We start from the raw sequence: 20,000 nt of genomic DNA on the forward strand, positions 1-20,000 counted from the left end.
GTCAAGTTGGGATCCAAATATCAGTAGTTTCAATCCCAACAATAAAAAATAGGGGTATATTACCTCTTCCCTAGATGTTTCTGTTGCATCTCTGATTTAACGAGTTTGCTTACTCCTCTCTATTGGAGTCTAATTACTTTGAACATTTGCCACTTTTCAACAAGCTTTGTATCATTACAAAATCAGTATATGCAGATGAACAATGTATAATTCCCCACGTTGCCTGCACTGAGAGCTCCCCGTTCGTCTGCTGGCAGAAACTCAGCCCTCACCAGCTGGTATGGCTCGTTAAGGCTCGTTAAGGCTCTTGATCTGACTCTCCCGTGGATGCGGGCGTACAAAAATTAGTAAATACAATATGTAGCTCGAATAACAGCCGTGCGAGCCGGCGCGCACCTTCAAGATCTGCTCTACTTCCTAGAACCAGTGATGTCATCTCTTCCTCGAACCTGTGACGTCCAATGACGTAGAGCAGATCCTGAAGCCATGCACGCCCCCCTAGAGACACAGAACATTGAAAACACTGTTGTGTTTCACACTATATCCTGATTTGGGATAGCCATAGAGATAAGGTTCAAAAGCGGCACATAGTTCCTTTAAAGAGTACATAAACCCCAAACCCAAATCTGTGAAAGTCTGACATCTAATGGTAAAGGCATGCTGCTGTAATCTGCTATTGTCTGATCTTTCATACCAGGTGATGTCACCTACCTATAGCAGAAAATGGCATGCCCCTCCCCCCATATCAGGCTTTACACAGATCTGAGATTGGGGTTTACTTACTCTTTAATAGACGTTTAAATTCTGATGCATATCATTTGTTTTTTATTAGTTTTCACTGAATATAATAAAGCAAGACAGGCAGATAAGCAAGACGAGGAGTAAACAGTGCTACCAGGCAATTACTGCTGTGCGTTTGCCGTTTGCCTACAGTAGCATTGTTCAGAGTTCCTGCTGTATAAAAGTGGCTGGTAATCCCACAGACTGAAGTCAGTGGACCAAAAAATGCTTCGGCCTACTTTTGCCCTTATTCACTGTTGGTTTTGAAAGTGATGCAAGATGACACGCCCGTCACCTACTGAGCCCATTACATGAAATAAACATCTCCAGTGTACGGAGACCATCTCCCCGGACCCGGCGGTGGATTCTAACTCAGATGTTGGGCTGTTTGTGCCGCGGTGATCCCAATGCTTTCCCCCCTCCATCTGAACAGGTGTCCACTGCCTCTCCCCCAACACCCCCGAACTCTGGACTCAGACTGAATAGAGCCACCTCGTCCCAACATCAAACATCATCCTCTCCTCCTCACTTCATCTCATCATCCTCACTTCTCCTCACTTCTCCTCACTTCATCTCACTTCTCCTCACTTCATCTCATCATCCTCACTTCTCCTCACTTCTCCTCACTTCATCTCATCATCCTCACTTCTCCTCACTTCTCCTCACTTCATCTCACTTCTCCTCACTTCATCTCATCATCCTCACTTCTCCTCACTTCTCCTCACTTCTCCTCACTTCTCCTCACTTCATCTCATCATCCTCACTTCTCCTCACTTCTCCTCACTTCATCTCATCATCCTCACTTCTCCTCACTTCTCCTCACTTCACCTCACTTCTCCTCACTTCTCCTCACTTCACCTCACTTCTCCTCACTTCTCCTCACTTCTCCTCACTTCATCTCACTTCTCTCCTCACTTCATCTCACTTCATCTCACTTTTTTTATTATTATTATTATGCTATTACAGATACAGGCTTCATGAACAACATTCAGAGAGCCTAGCATTGATCTGCAGCTACTCATACATTATGTGAGACTGGTTAAGTATGATAAATAGAAGTCCTTGAGTTTTAGGGTCTCGTGCTGAGGAGGTGCTTGTTCAGTCTCTTCTTGAAGGCATCAACACTGCTTGATGTAATGTCTCCAACAACCGCGGGGGGAAGGCTGTTCCATGTTGCTATGGCAGAGTGGAGAAAGCTCCTGTCCAGGCATTTGGTGTTTGCCCTGGGCAGTGACAGGGCATGGTTGGGTGGGAGCCTCCGGGTGGTTCGACCTGGGACATGAGCGGGGGGTAGCAGCGCTTTCAGGTCTGCCGGGCACTTGGTAGTGTGCATTTTGAAAATAACAGTTGTTGCAGCAACTGTTCTGCGATGGCTCAACTTGGTGATGGCAAAATCCTTATGGGCAGAGTCCTCATCCACACCTATGATTTTAATGTGGACAGTCAGCTTTGACGAACCAATCGGATTTGCGGCTAGTGCACGCTTGTGTAAAGCATGTAAAACAGCTCTGTCAGGGGTGATGCTGGGAAGGAGCCCTCTCCCTCTCTTCTTCTTCTGTCTTATATAAGAGGCAGTCTGCCTGGCGGCCAGCCAAACGCCACTCCTCTAGATCCTATTAGACAAGCCGAGCGTGGCAGCCGCGCCGGAGCTCTGCGATGATCACCGCCGGCACAGGATTGTTTCAATGGGAATACAATTACCTCCCATCTTGTCAGCAAACTAAGCACCTATAACCTCAAATGCCCCCCCGCCCTCCAGCCCGCCCCTTCCCCGACACATGTGCCATATTCATGAAAATAGCTCTCTAATGCCTGAAATGGACTACAATGGAAACAGGGGAGCTTCTGCTTTGTGGCTTGCTTATCATTTTCATTATGTTTATTACCTTGTTGTTGTTGTTGTTGGTCTAATAATGGGTAGGGTTAGACAGGTATATACATTGGGCCGATAATGACATTTTATTAAGTAAGCCTATAAGATCTGATTCATTCAGTGTCGTCTACCTCTGATACGGTCAGCAAATTCAGATAAATATGTTTTCAAAAATATCATATCATAGGGGCCTTATTAGAATTATAGATACATTGTTTTTGATGCGGTACTGTAGTTTATGTTTTGTGGCTTGCTTAAATTCATAATATGTTCATAAATTCCCTCGTTGGAATAATGTCACATGAGAAAAATGTCACGTTAGAATCAGTTCTAATGCGACAATTTGATCAGATTCCATACAATTATGCACAAATGAGTTGTTTTTAACTGTCCTTTGTCGCCTTCGTTTTCTGAAGATTGGGAAACATTTTAAAGCAGCTCTAGGCTATTTCATCTGGATCTGTGAACTCACATTCTGTTTCGTTTGTTGGATCTGTCTGGACTAGATGCAAACTCCACTGTTGCATACGGCTGTTCTTGTTTCATTGTTGTTATTGAGCCTAATTTTCTGCAATAACTGCACTTATGGCTGTTTAACTCGGTGAACTTTGACGTTACTGCTGGAGGCGGAGAGCCACGGAGGAAGCAAGTACTGTTTTGCCAGGCGTTCCTGATTGGCCGGTTACGATGTCAACTATACGAGACAGGTCGCTGATTGGCCCGTCCGCCTTGTAGAATCTGAAGTAGCCCGCACAAATGTGAGTTCACGTGACCGGAAGGTTTACCAGACTACACCCTAGTGGCAATGAGAGATGATTGTTTGAATTTTTGGAAGTTTACCTGTGGAACCCAGCAATGTACAGTACAGTGGGACACTTTAGATTAAAACAAAACTTGCCTAGTGCAGCTGTAACATAATCAAGTTGGCATCCAAATATCAACTATACTGTATCAACAGCTTCCATCCAAAAACATCGATATCAAATTCTAGACTAATGATGATTTATGTGTATCAAGCGTGGGTGTTTTTTTTATTCTGCTGCTATAAGGCATTTGAGAGCTGCATAGCGTGGTAGCCGGTCTGATGCTAAAAAGTGACATTGGTGGTGCTTTTAGACACGAAATGCCAGGTAGGTCAGTGAGCACGGGGGGAGCCGGGACTTCACAGTGGGAGAATGTCAATCACAGCAGGGGGAGTGCTCTGATTGGATACCCAACCTGCCCCATGTCACGTTCCTGAAGGTCCCGAGCATAAGATCACGTTACACACAAAAGATTTAAATCACATTAGTGACTCATGGACGTTTAGAGTCAGAGACAAAGCGGATGCTCTGTTCTCGTTGTCGGATTAAAAGCGCGATCGACGCCAAAACCAAAACCTCCAGATTCTTCAGATGAAAGGCAGCGGTCCTGGTGTTACGTACATCAGGTTCTGTATTTCTGATCGATGTTCTGTCTAGTGGTTCATTGCCCCTCATTTTTTCATAGACTTGGGAGTTGTCACCCGACTCGTCTCTGCTAACAAGCAATTTGAGAAAATCACTGCCAGTCAACTTTGTGGCAAATCAGTGAAAACTAGAAGGGCACCCAGAGATTGCGGACCTCCTCCAATAAGGCCAATAGTCCAGTCTGCTATGTGAATTCTGCGAGTCAAATCCGGATCCGCTCGAAAATGTAATGGGTTCTTCCTTGGCCCATGCTACACCCATCCACACATAGGCGGATTATGACATGATGGGCCCCTGGGCCTGGACACATGAAGGGCCCCCCTCACAGCGCACAAACACACAATTAAGGCCAGAATAAGAAGTAAGACATACATTCACCTGACTCTCAACAGGATTCACAGCACAGCCACCTGAACACTCAAAGACAACAGCACAATAAGGCCAAAATCACAAAACCCTCTAATTGTTCATAAACCTATGGAACATTTTGTCAAAAAATAAAGGGTTGGGGCCCTATAGAGACACTGCATGAAATAGGCCACGCCCATCATGGGGGAAAGCTCCATTCATTTCCACACACCAGCGTCATTTACCTTGAATTAAACATAGCTAAAAGCTGTTGTGTGGTGGGGCTGCGCAGACAACAAATGTAAAAAATCGCCAGTTAAAGTTTTTTTGTACTCCTGAGCAAAACAAGGAAGCCATTGAGAATTGGAATGTGGATCTAGCTGTCAAGGAAGTAAGTTGGAGTGTTCATCTTCCGTATATACGCTCTTTTTGTGCAACACGCAACCTTGCACGTGACATAGGAGAACGCCAGGATTGGAGGAGGGGTTTCTGTTTTCCCCCGTCTTGGGCGTGGCTTCTGAATGATGACGCGTTACGCAGTGTCTCTATAAGGGATCATTTGGTCCCAGGCCCGAGCAAGATACGCGGTTGTCCTCTGAAGAGGCTCTGGGTTATGGGCCCCCTGAGCTCTGCGGCCCCTGGGCCTGGGCCTGGTAGGCCCGTTCGGTAATACATCCCTGCATCCACGAAGTTTCATGAAATTTGGCTTTGGAGTAGTTTTTCCGTAATCCTGCTGACAGACAAACAAACAAACAAACAAACAAACAGACAAAACAAATGGCGACGAAAACATAATCTCCTTGGCAGAGATAACAGATTTGGAACAACAGAAATTTCACGTAGCATTTCTCTATTATACGTAGTCATTCTCTGGACACAGAAAGTCTTTGCACGCCTTACCGCTCGAGATTTAGGCACTTAAGCCTATTGTGCTGTTATGAGGGGAGCCGCCGTTAAATCAGTTAAGGCGGAGTCATGCTAATGCTATAAGCTTCGGTATCAGGGAGGGTGACAAGAGTTTGGGAGGAGGAGGAGGAGCAGGCTTCGGGATTATGGATTCTATTTCAGTTTTCGCTTTATGTACCCGCATATGTCCATCCATTTCCTGTTGACCGCCACAGCACACACATCTATAGGAGATTAGGAAAAAAAAAGTCTAAATATAGACATGAAAACGATCATTGCGACATGGCAAAAGGATGACACGTGGAAGTCGAAAAGAGAAAACACAATATGGCAGCAAATCCCCTAAGACATGTGTCCCACTGCCAGCAGCAGATAGACCAGGCCAGCCAGCAGCCTGGCAAACATACAGGCACATACACACATTTCTTTATTGCTTTATATCATTCTTTATATCATTCCTTCTTTATATAATTCCTTTTGATCAAAATTATTATCTTCTTTATTATCTTCGTCGTTATTGATTTTTCACCTTTTTTCACAGATGGTTTGAGGTTATTTGGTTTATTCCCTGTTATTTGTTACATGTTTTTTGTACTGACCAGCTTTCAGCCACACCCCCCCCCCTTTCTGTCTATCATTCATTATATTCATTATATTTGTCCAAGAGTTATTTCCATACTGTTTTCTTTTATAAATGACTATTATAGCCTACTTGTATTGTACAAAGACAAACTATATTTCTTTTTCATATTGATGAATTTTTCATATTGATGAATTTCTTTAGACCGATGCCTGGTAATCTATGCATGTCTATAAAGATGATTGGCCTGCCACCTAACACGGCTGATCTCCATTCTCCATTAGTCCCCTCCTGCGAGTGATTGGCTGTGATCAGTGTCTACCCCTGTATATAATGTTTGTCCATTGTCATTATTGTCATGCTGACGAAGCCTTCTAGGCGAAACGTTCATCACCTTGCTTGCCCACAATAAATAAGATATTTTTTCTTAAACCGTGTGTGCCGAGACATCTGTCACCTACATACATACATGAACACACCGGCTATTTATAACACCCAATATGACAATAATCTGCTAATATGGCTCTCAGATACATACACACACATACACCCTTCCCTTCCAGTAGTCCAGCTCCGTACTGTATGTCACCCTGGGCAGTGTTTGAAAGCAGCAGGCCGGTGGAGGCGCTGGCAGCTCTACAGCCCGTCCAGAGTGGAACATCTCCATCTGTGTCACATGATCACTCCAATAACAAGCTTCTCAATTAGTGCTCCTCAGCCCTTTATTGAATACTGTGCTCGTTAGTACGGTCAATTATCACCGACGGGATAAGTTGTTAAGAGGGAATCGGGTCACCTATTCTGCTCAATAATCCTGGCCAGGATTTGACACCTGTGTGATATTGTGCTCTCTGCGTGTGTGTGTGTGTGTGTGTGTGTGTGTATGTGTGTGTGTGTCTGTGTGTGTGTGTGTGTGTGTGTGTGTGTGTGTGTGTGTGTGTGTGTGTGTGTGTGTGTGCGATTCATTCCCCTTGAGGAATATGAAATATGTGTTTGTACAGTCTGTTCTTATGTTTCAACCTGCCCCCCCCCCCCCCCCCCCGAATATTAATACAATTAATTAATCAGCTCTCATTCATTCTAGTGTAATATAATACTTGACAGTAGTGATAGAAGCTTCATGTCAACACTTTAGTAGGCTGCACTATGTTGAGTCATAGCCTAGTGCAGTGGTTCTCAAAGTGGAGTCCGCCGTCCGGGAACCCCCAGGGGGCCTTGAGGGGGTTCCTTATTTTCACTATAATGCCATCCATGCATAACACAATGACAGATTGTAGGACTATTTTGGTCATGGGTTTCATAGACTTTCTGTAATAAAACATTTAAAAGCAAAAATCTGATCAGATGGGGGACCCTGCATGGGACAAAATCAAATGGAGGTCCGTGGTCTAATTTGTGTCAGTTTAGGGGTCCTTGAGGTGAAAAAAGTTTGAGACCCACTTGGCGTAGTGGCTGCTAGCATTAAGTAAGAAGTAAGAAGACTGACTGTTATTATATAAATTAAAGAAAATTATAATAAATATCATTCAATCATTACAGCTGATGTGGCCAGGTTTCTTTTGAATCTTATTTCAAATGAATAACCAGCCATGTATTCACCCACTGCATAGTTGTGTTTTACATTATTACAGTCATAGCATAGATATAGAACTGTACAGTATATTCCCGATAAAATCATATTAGGATTTTATCAGGAAAGCCTCTTTGGGATCCTGACCCCATAGATAGACTGAGCTGATCTAAACTGCAACCTACAAGATAAAAAAAGAGGTAGCTGTCCAGTGTGGTTGCAGGAAGTTCCCCAGGTGTTGAATGGAGCAGAGAAAGACATCCGAGGCCCTCTGAATTATATTAAAAATCCTTTATTCTAACAGGGATACCAACGCGTTTCGTCTCAAAGAGTCTTCATCAGGGTAATGAAGACTCTTTGAGTCGAAACGCGCAACCACACTGGACAGCTACCTCTTTTTTATCTTGTATCTATATATGCTCCATCCTGGAAGAGCACCTGATTTTTACTCTGCCAATCTATATTGATGTCTTCTTGCCCCACATCTGCACTCCCAATTGTATCTTTATAAACTGCAACCTTTTGCCTTTTCCTACAGGAACCTGCTGGACATGGACACCTTCTCCAAGTCAGACCCAGGTAACATGTCATTTTCACATCCATTCTTCTCAGCCATTTCATCTCTCACGTTCATGTTTGTAAATGAGTTCCACACAATGCCTCTGAAGGAATTACAGTCCCTGGTGCCTTAACTTACACTGTGCAACACCTTACTCAAACAGAATTTGTTCAATTTCATGCCGCGACTATTGAATCACTTCACACACCTTATCAGCGCACGGCACGCATGGCTGAGCAGCAATAACACCCGAGTCTCCCCGAGAGCATTTAGAGACCGAGAGACACTCCACTCCACATGAGAGCCAAGTGAATGAAAAGAGTGGCCCCCAGGGGTCAGTCGGCCTCGGCCAAGTCTCTCTGAATCAAGTTTGTTGATTTGTCAATTAACGAATAGTACCCCCCCCTCCACATGTGCACACACACACACACACACACACACACACACGTACGTACGCACGCACGCACGCACGTACGTACGCACGCACACACACACACACTGTCAGAGTAATTTCAATCTGTGCATGTGTGACCAAGAGAGCGAGAGTAATCAGCAGTGAGTGGTGTGGACAACAGATAAATTAAAGCTTTTACGTTTTGCGGAGGAAAAAATGCAGACAGAGAGAGAGGAGGAGGAGGGGAGAGAGACACAGAGACACAGAGAGAGAGAGGAGGAGAGAGAGACACAGAGACACAGAGAGAGAGGAGGAGAGAGAGAGACACAGAGACACAGAAAGAGAGGAGGAGAGAGAGAGACACAGAGACACAGAGACACAGAGAGAGAGAGGAGGCGAGAGACACAGAGACACAGAGAGGAGGACAGAGAGACACAGAGACACAGAGAGGAGGAGAGAGAGACACAGAGACACAGAGAGGAGGAGAGAGAGACACAGAGAGAGAGAGGAGGAGGAGGAGAGAGAGACACAGAGAGAGAGGAGGAGAGAGACACACAGAGACACAGAGAGAGAGGAGGAGAGAGACACAGAGCCACACAGAGAGAGAGGAGGACACAGAGAGAGAGGAGGAGAGAGAGACAGAGAGACACAGAAAGAGAGGAGGAGAGAGATGTTGACTTGATTGCAAAGAGCCTGTAAAGTGCAGAAAGCAGCAGCATAGCAGGAGATGTGATGCTTGTTTTATGAGCCTTTTCTTCTTCGCAGCCAAATGAAGAGTTGTTTGTCTTTCCGTCTCCAAAGATTTCAGACTTATGAAAACTGAGATCAGAAAACCGCAGAATGTTGTGTGTTGTGTGTGTGTGTGTGTGTGTGTGTGTGTGTGTGTGTGTGTGTGTGTGTGTGTGTGTGTGTGTGTGTGTGTGTGCACGCGCGCGCGCGCGCGTGTGTGTGTGTGTGTGTGTGTGTGTGTGTGTGTGTGTGCGCGCGTGCGTGACAACCCGGCTGAAGGAAGTAATAAAGAAAGGACTCATGCGCCAAACTCTCAATAACTGTCAAACTAAATGAATGCCTGTAAAATGGTTTACAGTTTTTGGATATACCGTACTACTGATTTTGTAATGATACGAAGCTGGTTGAAAATCGTTACGTTAAGCCCAATGAGTGCACTGACTGGGCCCAGGTGAAGACAACGTGCCAGGAGAGTGGGAGGGTCATCACACCCCCCTCCATAAGAACAGGGTCCCACTGGGAACCCTGTAACATAAGCAAATAAAGCAGACAAAGTTGTAAGTGTGATGTCCCCAACCCACCTGCCCCTGGTCAGATTATTGGCCCATCCTCAGCAGACCTTGGTACCTGAAGGGTACCAGAGGAAGGGAAGAATAGCACAGGAGACCAGACCCCACCACCAGGTTCTGTTCAAACTTCTGTTCTCAGACCAGTTGTTTGAGAAAGTTTGATGCCAATAGTTATTTTGTGCAATAGGCTATGCAAAACAGCAGCACGCAGAATGGAGAGGCTGAGGATTAGGGATATCTTGCAATCACACAAATCTTTATTTATGAACTAAATTTCAGTCGACATTTTGTGAAAGATTTTAACAGCGATCTGATTTATAATCCTGCCTCTTGAAATACAGATTTGCTTTAAGGATTAACATAATCTTCTCACATTGGTTTATAGATGTTAGTGTTAATGACATTTGGGGAATAGGATTGTTTTTTTTATCTACGGACAAGGGTTTGAAACACACACATGCGCACGCATGCACGCACGCACGCACGCACACACGCACGCACACACACACACACACACACACACACACACACACACACACACACACACACACACACACGTGCAGAAACAGGTCGCTGGTGGGCCAGGGGTCCTTTATTGATATGTCCCATAGATAGCCTTTCTTCCCCAGTGGTCAGAGGTGGAGAGGTGGGCAGGGAGGGTAATGATTGTGTCAGAGGTGGAGAGGCAGACAGGGAGAGTAATGATTGTGTCAGAGGTGGAGAGCAGGGAGGGTAATGATTGTGTCAGAGGTGGAGAGGCAGGCAGGGAGGGTAATGATTGTGTCAGAGGTGGAGAGGTGGGCACAGAGGGTAATGATTGTGTCAGAGGTGGAGAGGTGGGCACAGAGGGTAATGATTGTGTCAGAGGTGGAGAGGTGAGCAGGGAGGGTAATGATTGTGTCAGAGGTGGAGAGCAGGGAGAGTAATGATTGTGTCAGAGGTGGAGAGGTGAGCAGGGAGGGTAATGATTGTGTCAGAGGTGGAGAGGTGGGCAGGGAGGGTAATGATTGTGTCAGAGGTGGAGAGCAGGGAGGGTAATGATTGTGTCAGAGGTGGAGAGGCAGGCAGGGAGGGTAATGATTGCGTCAGAGGTGGAGAGCAGGGAGGGTAATGATTGTGTCAGAGGTGGAGAGGCAGGCAGGGAGGGTAATGATTGTGTCAGAGGTGGAGAGGTGGGCAGGGAGGGTAATGATTGCGTCAGAGGTGGAGAGCAGGGAGGGTAATGATTGTGTCAGAGGTGGAGAGGTGGGCACAGAGGGTAATGATTGTGTCAGAGGTGGAGAGCAGGGAGGGTAATGATTGTGTCAGAGGTGGAGAGGTGAGCAGGGAGGGTAATGATTGTGTCAGAGGTGGAGAGGTGGGCAGGGAGGGTAATGATTGTGTCAGAGGTGGGCAGGGAGGGTAATGATTGTGTCAGAGGTGGAGAGGTGGGCAGGGAGGGTAATGATTGTGTCAGAGGTGGAGAGGTGAGCAGGGAGGGTAATGATTGTGTCAGAGGTGGAGAGGTGGGCAGGGAGGGTAATGATTGTGTCAGAGGTGGAGAGGTGGGCAGGGAGGGTAATGATTGTGTCAGAGGTGGAGAGGTGGGCAGGGAGGGTAATGATTGTGTCAGAGGTGGAGAGCAGGGAGGGTAATGATTGTGTCAGAGGTGGAGAGGTGAGCAGGGAGGGTAATGATTGTGTCAGAGGTGGAGAGGTGAGCAGGGAGGGTAATGATTGTGTCAGAGGTGGAGAGCAGGGAGGGTAATGATTGTGCCAGAGGTGGAGAGGTGAGCACAGAGGGTAATGATTGTGTCAGAGGTGGAGAGGTGGACACAGAGGGTAATGATTGCGTCAGAGGTGGAGAGGTGAGCACAGAGGGTAATGATTGTGTCAGAGGTGGAGAGGTGGGCACAGAGGGTAATGGTTGTGTCAGAGGTGGAGAGGCGGGCACAGAGGGTAATGATTGTGTCAGAGGTGGAGAGCAGGGAGGGTAATGATTGTGTCAGAGGTGGTGAGGTGGGCAGGGAGAGTGATGATTGTGTCAGAGGTGGAGAGGTGGGCAGGGAGGGTAATGATTGTGTCAGAGGTGGAGAGGTGGGCAGGGAGGGTAATGATTGTGTCAGAGGTGGAGAGGTGGGCAGGGAGGGTAATGATTGTGTCAGAGGTGGACACAGAGGGTAATGATTGCGTCAGAGGTGGAGAGGTGAGCACAGAGGGTAATGATTGTGTCAGAGGTGGAGAGGTGGGCAGGGAGGGTAATGATTGCGTCAGAGGTGGAGAGCAGGGAGGGTAATGATTGTGTCAGAGGTGGAGAGGTGGGCACAGAGGGTAATGATTGTGTCAGAGGTGGAGAGCAGGGAGGGTAATGATTGTGTCAGAGGTGGAGAGGTGAGCAGGGAGGGTAATGATTGTGTCAGAGGTGGAGAGGTGGGCAGGGAGGGTAATGATTGTGTCAGAGGTGGGCAGGGAGGGTAATGATTGTGTCAGAGGTGGAGAGGTGGGCAGGGAGGGTAATGATTGTGTCAGAGGTGGAGAGGTGAGCAGGGAGGGTAATGATTGTGTCAGAGGTGGAGAGGTGGGCAGGGAGGGTAATGATTGTGTCAGAGGTGGAGAGGTGGGCAGGGAGGGTAATGATTGTGTCAGAGGTGGAGAGGTGGGCAGGGAGGGTAATGATTGTGTCAGAGGTGGAGAGCAGGGAGGGTAATGATTGTGTCAGAGGTGGAGAGGTGAGCAGGGAGGGTAATGATTGTGTCAGAGGTGGAGAGGTGAGCAGGGAGGGTAATGATTGTGTCAGAGGTGGAGAGCAGGGAGGGTAATGATTGTGCCAGAGGTGGAGAGGTGAGCACAGAGGGTAATGATTGTGTCAGAGGTGGAGAGGTGGACACAGAGGGTAATGATTGCGTCAGAGGTGGAGAGGTGAGCACAGAGGGTAATGATTGTGTCAGAGGTGGAGAGGTGAGCACAGAGGGTAATGATTGTGTCAGAGGTGGAGAGGTGAGCACAGAGGGTAATGATTGTGTCAGAGGTGGAGAGGTGGGCACAGAGGGTAATGATTGTGTCAGAGGCGTCCTGAACTTCAAACCCTTCCTCCCCACTGGGTGGTGGGGGGGCGTGGGGCATGGCGCCCCTCCACGCCTTTCATGTCCCCCAGCCATGACCCCTTCGATCTGAGCTGGGTGTCCAGTCAGAGATGGCGTCAGTGCACACACATAATGTCACACAGTATTGAGAGCCACTGACACAATTTGAGTGAGCCCATTCTCCAGATTGATAGATCCAAGCCAGCGGATAATTGGCAGAGCCGAAGTCAATAGAGTGTAAATATTCTGCATTGATTCTTCTGATTAACTGATTGGTAATTGGCAGGGCGTTGGAGACCAGATGTGCAAATGAGACTACTTGAGTCCTCATTTATGTATTGTGATCCATTAGTAGAATATAATTAATATAATTATTATATAATATATAATAATAATATTATATAATATAATTAACTATGCAGATGCCCCATATACAGCATTTAGCCCCCTACATTATTTAGTACATTGATCTGCATGCATAAAAAGCATTGGTTCATGGGGGAAAAATATGTGTTTCTGTGACAACAGTGTCCTTTGGAACAAACACACGCCCATGTTCTTAACAATTCACTGGTCTTCATAAATAAGTATATCAGAACTTTAGATATAGGCGACTTCTTGTTAGTAACAAACTTACTGCCCAGGGGAAGGTACCAAGATGGAGATTCCTCTCAGCTCATGGTCGTTTTCCACCAACAAAGGCCGGAGTGCCTGTTTTGAATCTGACACTAAGAAATTATTTTCTTAATAAGCATTTTGTTTGACCCTTTTCTTACAAGTTGGCGTGTTGAGAAAGTGGGACAGGCAGCATTGCTAGTAGTATGCATTACCTCTCCTCTCCAGTTGGACCTACTGGTGCCTCCTTCATTCCTTTACAAACATGGGATGCAGACTGTTCATTCCCATGGAGGAGGAGCAACAGTGGAAGAAGTGATGCGCTGCTACACTGTGTACACGTCCTCTTTGATAGCAACCCAGGGGACGCCTTGATGGTTCACTATGCCCTCTTTTCCCTGAGAAAGCCGTCCCTATTAGGCTCTTGCTATCGACTGTGGAAGACTGCGTTCGCGCTCTCCGCTGGCAGAGTGGATGTGGATCGCTCGCTGTGCCTTCATCTCAATGCAGAGGCCCATGAGATTTGATGGCAGATCGCAGCTCTCATCTGAGACCATCTTACGATGTTATGAATTCTGGGTAATGAAGTCCCCCCGAAATTCAAACCCTCCTCCCTCTTGCTGCCTTTCGGGGATGCCAATGTGTGCGTGCAGTTGCCTTTAATGGATAACATACACGCAATGTAAATATTTTATTTAGTAGTATTTTAGTTGTTTGTGCACGATGGACACTTGTGTGTGTTTACAAGCTTGCATGCTCGCACGCACACACACACACACACACGCACACGCGCACACACACACACACACACACGCGCACGCGCACACACACACACACACACACACACACACACACACACACACACACACACATACACACACACACACACACACACACACACACCCACACACACCACACACACACACACACACACACACACACACACACACACACACACACACACACACACACACCCTCTTACCGTAACAGGTTGGTCACTCCCCATAAATGCCTCACTCTCTCTCTCTCTCTCTCTCTCTCTCTCTCTCTCTCTCTCTCTCTCTCTCTCTACCGAATGGAATCAGTTAGCCATCCATTCCTAAACTCTTCTCTCTCTCTCTCTCTCTCTCTCTCTCTCTCTCTCTCTCTCTCTCTCTCTCCGTCTCAGTATTTATTAATTTAGCTTGACCCTGTTTTTCTTTTCTCCTCCTGCATCTTGCTTTTTTCTGCTTTGAAAAGGGGAGCAGAGAGGATTGGGATGCGCGGGGGCCAGTGGTGGTCAGGTCGTCATAGTCGAATGGCCTCCCCGTCCCACGGAGGCAGAAGCATTATGCCGATTGGCTTCCTCTACACTGCCTGGCTACGCTGTGCTTGGCTTTGATGTGGTGTATGGTGGTCTGATGATGGCTTTGATGTGCTGTATGGTGGTCTGATGAGGAGAGGAGGAGTGAGAAGGGGAGATTGGGGAGAGGAGAGGGAAGGAGAGCAGAGCGAAGAGGTGGAAAGAGGAGATAAGAGGAAGAAAGCAGAGGATGGAGAGGAGAGGAGAGAAACAGGAGCGAGGTGAAATGGAAGAGGCAAGAGAGAGATAGACAGGAAGAAGAGAGGAGAGGAGAGGGGAGGTGAACGGGAGGAGTCAGGGGTGGGGTAAGGGGAGAATGAAAATAAAAGAATTGGAGTGGTGTAGCCTAAATAACCCAATGGGCCTTTTTCACAGCACCCATTTTGTGTCTAAAAGGCAGGAAGTATTGTAACACAGGTGCAATCAAAACATTGATTAGGGTTTCCAACTTCCAATCCATTTAGGCGTTCCAGTGCTGGGGCCCTAATTAATGATTCGGTTGCACCTGTGTTTACCCTGCCTTTTAGACACAAAATGGCAGCTGGGAAAAAGGCCCATTTAGTGTGTGGTGGACTACGCATGCGCTTCCTTGTTTTGACCACCAGGGGGCGGCTTGTCTTGAATGTGTGGGTTAAGGTTTGAGGCCAACACATTTTTTTTAATCTGATTTGGGAGTCCTTTTGCTCTATCTGTGTGTGTTAAATGCCCCAATTTATGTTTTAGCTTTAGAGAAGAGATAGTCCTGTTGAACAGTGATTTCTGTTGCTTTTATTATGTTTTTTTTTTTTTTTTTTACCTGTGTTAAGCTTATAGTGCCTTATTTCCTGTTTTGAGAGGAGCTTTTATTTTGAAAACGACTGTTACCTAGCTAGTAGTTCCTGCTGTCGCGCGCAACACAGTCAGTAGAAAGAAGCCCCGAAGAAGTTAGAGAAAAAAAAGTTTGTTTGTTTGTTTAACCGATGGGTTCCAAGATTGCACGGTTAGTAGCCTATGTTGTAACCTGTAATATTAATGTGCTTTGCATCTTAAACTAGTTTTGAACGATAGCAGCTAGGCTTGGCTAACTCTTCTGTTTAGCGTTAATTGAATTAATGTTAGCTTAATGTGACCTAGTGGGCTAACTATGCTAGGTAATATAGCCTATTTGTTGTTCTGTGTTTTGCGTCCAGCTCTTATGTTGGTTTTGGGATTTCCAGTAAAACCTAAAAAATGACCAGTTGAAGTGTCAGACCAGAGACACGGCTGACTGAGCGCAGGGAGAAGATGAGGTGTGGAGGGCAGGAGGCAGCAGCCAGGTGTGATGAGAGGAGGGAGGACAACATAAAGCGCTGATTTTACCCCACTGACAAAATCAAAAACACAACCAACCTACAAATAGATCACATTATCCATATCCTCCATGTCATTTCAGGTTGTTATTATTATTTTAATCTTTAAAATATTAATAAAAATGGAGAATGAAAATATTCAAAAATGCACTCAACATACAGAACACTAGATTGTTGAAATGCAATTGAAAACATGGTAGAAATTGTGAGATATATTGTTGCTATCACTGAGGGAGACAATATTAGCATAATTACTGCGGATGATATATTAAAGATTTTTTATCACAATACAATACAAAAATGTAACAATGTGTCTATGGGCAGAAAAGGAATTGCAATTATTACAGTAGCTCCATTTTATTCTGCTGTAGTAATCACAAATGATGAATGGTAAATGGCCTGCATTAATATAGCGCTTTTATCCAAAGCGATTTACAATCAGGAGGTACATTCACCCATTCATACACCGATGGCGGCAAGCTACCATGCAGGGTGCTGGCACAACATCGGGAGCAATTTGGGCTTCAGTATCTTCTTGCCCAAGGACACTTCGACATGCAGACTGGAGGATTGTACCAGCGACCTTTTTTATCCAAAGCGAGCTCTACCGGAGCTACAGCTACTTCACTCAGAAATAGCTGTTACATCTAAGCTAAGTTTACAGTACCTACAGAGAAGTCACCAGATAGCCTATTTCTCTTGCTGAAGGTTACATGTCCCACAATGACGAGTGAAGAGAGCAAGTCTACTAGTTTACCAAGTCTAATAGTTTAACAAGTGTATAATCACTCGCTTCATCAAGTTAATTAAATCCATGTCCTGTAATAAAACACAATGCACTGTGGTTAACTTAAACCAGTGGCTTCAGTGCAGCAGGAGAATAAAAATGTCTTATGCCGATTCTCTTGTTAAGCTGTGACATATGACGTCCTGACAATACGACTTTCGACAAAATATACACAGTCTTTCAATAAGAAAACTCTAATAGTTAATAATAGATAGACGAAATGAACTTGTTTGGATTAATACGACTTCCGGGTCCAAGCGCCAAGCCTCTCTGCATTGTCAATATGCCGCAGTGCTGAGGCCCTCATTGTTTGAAGAGATCCGAGACAAAAAAAACGAGTCAACTGTTATTCTACCGCTTTCCTTGCGATGAGAAAGAGAAGAGGAACTGGCCACAGTTAATAAGGTAAGTTACAATTCTGAGCAAAGTACGTAGAAAAACTAAGTTTGGCGCTAAGTCTAAAAAGATTATCTATAAAAAGTTATGTTAAGTTAAAACATTTTTTTAAATAAAAAGATATCTAAAAAGATTCACAGGTTCCGCCATAGTTGTTTTGAATGAGGCGAATGAGGAGCGGTGCCGCTTGTCCCCGGAGGTGACGCGAGGTGAACGTCTGTCGTCAGTCTTAACAACCGAATACACACAGCGAGACGATGGTGCAAACTGAACAATTTCCTCATAATCACCACTTCAAAAATCCTTTCAGCATGAAAGACCATGAGGAGGAGGAGGAGGAGGAGGAGGAGGAGGAGGAGGAGGAGGAGGAGGAGGAATAGGAGGAGGAATAGGGGGAGTGTTAATAGAGGTGATGTACTGCTTTTAACCTTGAGGATGTGTGAGAAGCCCCCGAGTGTTTGGACGGACAACCGTCCTGTTAACTGAAATAGATGTGCTGTTTCCAGGCCAGAGCTGCTGCTGCTGCTGCACTAGCCATAGTCTATAACCCCCTCTTTAGTCCTAGTTTACTTTTGGTTTTGAATGGGTCACACAGTGTCTAGAATTGTGAAGGACCAGGTCAAATCTCACAACTGCAATGACAATATCACAACATATTGCTCTCTCATCTGTAGCAGCATCTTTGAAGTTGGTATCTGGGTTGTTTTACTGCTTACTGCAGTTGTTTAAAAGTTGTTGGAGTGTTTTGGTGCATGCACTGATTGTTGTTATAATGTCCTCATTATTGTTGTATCAATTATCATTTTTCTGGGGCAGCAACCCAATCTCCCCACTGGGATCATTAAAGTTTCATCTTAACTTATACCAACGCTCTCGTAGATATGCCTTTTTATGTCTTTGATTCTAATTGGGTGATTATTTATATTACATAAATGTAAAACTATTTTATGAATCTTTTGATATATTTAGCTTTGATGATAGTTGGCTATAACGTAGATGGCGTTTGCACATCTACTAGGCATCTCGCACACTCGATGCCTGCGCGGCCTCGCCCGTTGCTCGGCTGCTGCGTGGCCTCGCCTGCCCTATTGGCATGCGCGTGTGTGTGTGTGTATGTCTGTGTTGCTAAATGTTATTGCATCAGTGATGTCACAATGCCTCCTTGTGTGTGTGTGCCCCATTATGATATCACTGATTACATCATCAGTGTGTGTGTGTGTGTGTGTGTGTGTGTGTGTGTGTGTGTGTCCCAATGCCTCCTTGTGTGTGTGACATCACTGATCAATCTTGTGACTGTCACAATGCCTCCTTGTGTGTGTGTGTGTGTGTGTGTGTGTGTGTGTGTGTGCGTGTGCGCGCGCCCTTAGGACATCACTTTTGACATCATCACTGATGACACCATCACTGATGACATCACATCATTAGCTAATTAGCCTAATTAAAAAATGCGGTTCCATCAGGTCACCTGCACCTGCACACACCCTGAAGGTTTCAACCCGATTGCATGTAAAATGTCATAGCTGTGGCCGAACACAGAACTTGAAACAAACAAACAGAGCCCACATACTCAATTTGATATAATATATACTGTAGATAGGAAAGTCCTGTCTTTGATTAATGTTTGCTCACCAACATTGTCGTTAGAGGAGAGAGGGTGATCACTGAGTATGATTATCCTGCGCACGATCGTTTTGCAAAGCAATTATAGCTACTGCATTAAGCAGTGGTGCATCTGTGATCACCTGCATTTATGATTGACGAGACTCATGAATGTTTCCTGGCCTCTGACCAAGACACCGGAGGCAAAGCTCTATCATCGTCTCTTTAGACGCGAGCTTCCTTTATTGATCATCCCTCTTAAATCACACAGACTTTTCACATATTTTTCACTGCCTACGAGTTTACAAACCGCCCTGTCAAATATTATACTTTCTTCCCTTTCTCTCCCCAGTGGTGGTGTTGTACCTGCAAGGCCTTGGGACCAAGGAGTGGAGAGAGGTAAGTGAAAAAATACCTTTGAATTCTTACTTGCGAATCAGATGAAGTTGTGTTCTAGACCTGTGGTTCCTAAACCTTTTTTTTTTATGGGGACTCACTTTTTAAAAATGGCAAACCATCACAACCCAAATTATTCATAACTGGCCTGATCTATAAATTGTGAGAAGGGCAAATTTGTGAAGAAATGAACGTTCCTGACCATTTTTACTGAAAGTTCCGCATCATCTTGAATAAGGTACCAGCCATTTTCGAAGGGATATCATTTTGCTAAATCATAACTTTGCTTATGCACATTGACAAATTATTATTGGCACATTATTGAAAACATATATACACATCAAATACTTTATAAAATGAGACCAAATAAATGCATTTAGGCAGAGTTAACAGGCTGTCTCATTGTTTTTATTTGCTCTCAGTAAAAGAATATACACATTTTAAATAAAACATTGTGGAAGGAAATTCTGCAAATTTATTTGGGGACCCAAATAAAATCTCCTGCGATCCTGCCTGTGGGTCCCGACCCAGTCTTTGGGAAACACTGTTCTAGACTAGTTGTGTTTTCAGCTGGGCAGTTGAAGGACTGCTGCGCTCCTAAAGGCTGAATTATGCTCACCCTGCCGTGAAGGGCGCGGGGGTGGAGCGAGGGGCGGGCGTGTCAAATTACGTAAATTTGTTGGGCGTGGTTATTCGCTAGCTCCGTCGGGCGCTCGCGTT

At 45.4% G+C, this 20,000-nt stretch overlaps 1 protein-coding gene across 1 annotated transcript in view; it reads left to right on the plus strand.

The window, feature by feature from the left end:
- The window catches only part of LOC310798474 (copine-9-like), a gene marked incomplete at both ends in the record, with an annotated part of 140,918 nt that overhangs the window by 4,277 nt on the left and 116,641 nt on the right, over positions 1-20,000 (plus strand). Inside the window, 2 exons of the mRNA XM_083661015.1 lie at positions 8,044-8,084; positions 19,237-19,283. Coding sequence (XP_083517141.1) covers positions 8,044-8,084; positions 19,237-19,283 — 88 coding nt within the window. The remainder of the gene's footprint in view (positions 1-8,043; positions 8,085-19,236; positions 19,284-20,000) is intronic.

Source organism: Poromitra crassiceps, assembly GCF_964638095.1.
Source record: "Poromitra crassiceps genome assembly, chromosome: 25".
Lineage (NCBI taxonomy): Eukaryota > Metazoa > Chordata > Actinopteri > Beryciformes > Melamphaidae > Poromitra > Poromitra crassiceps.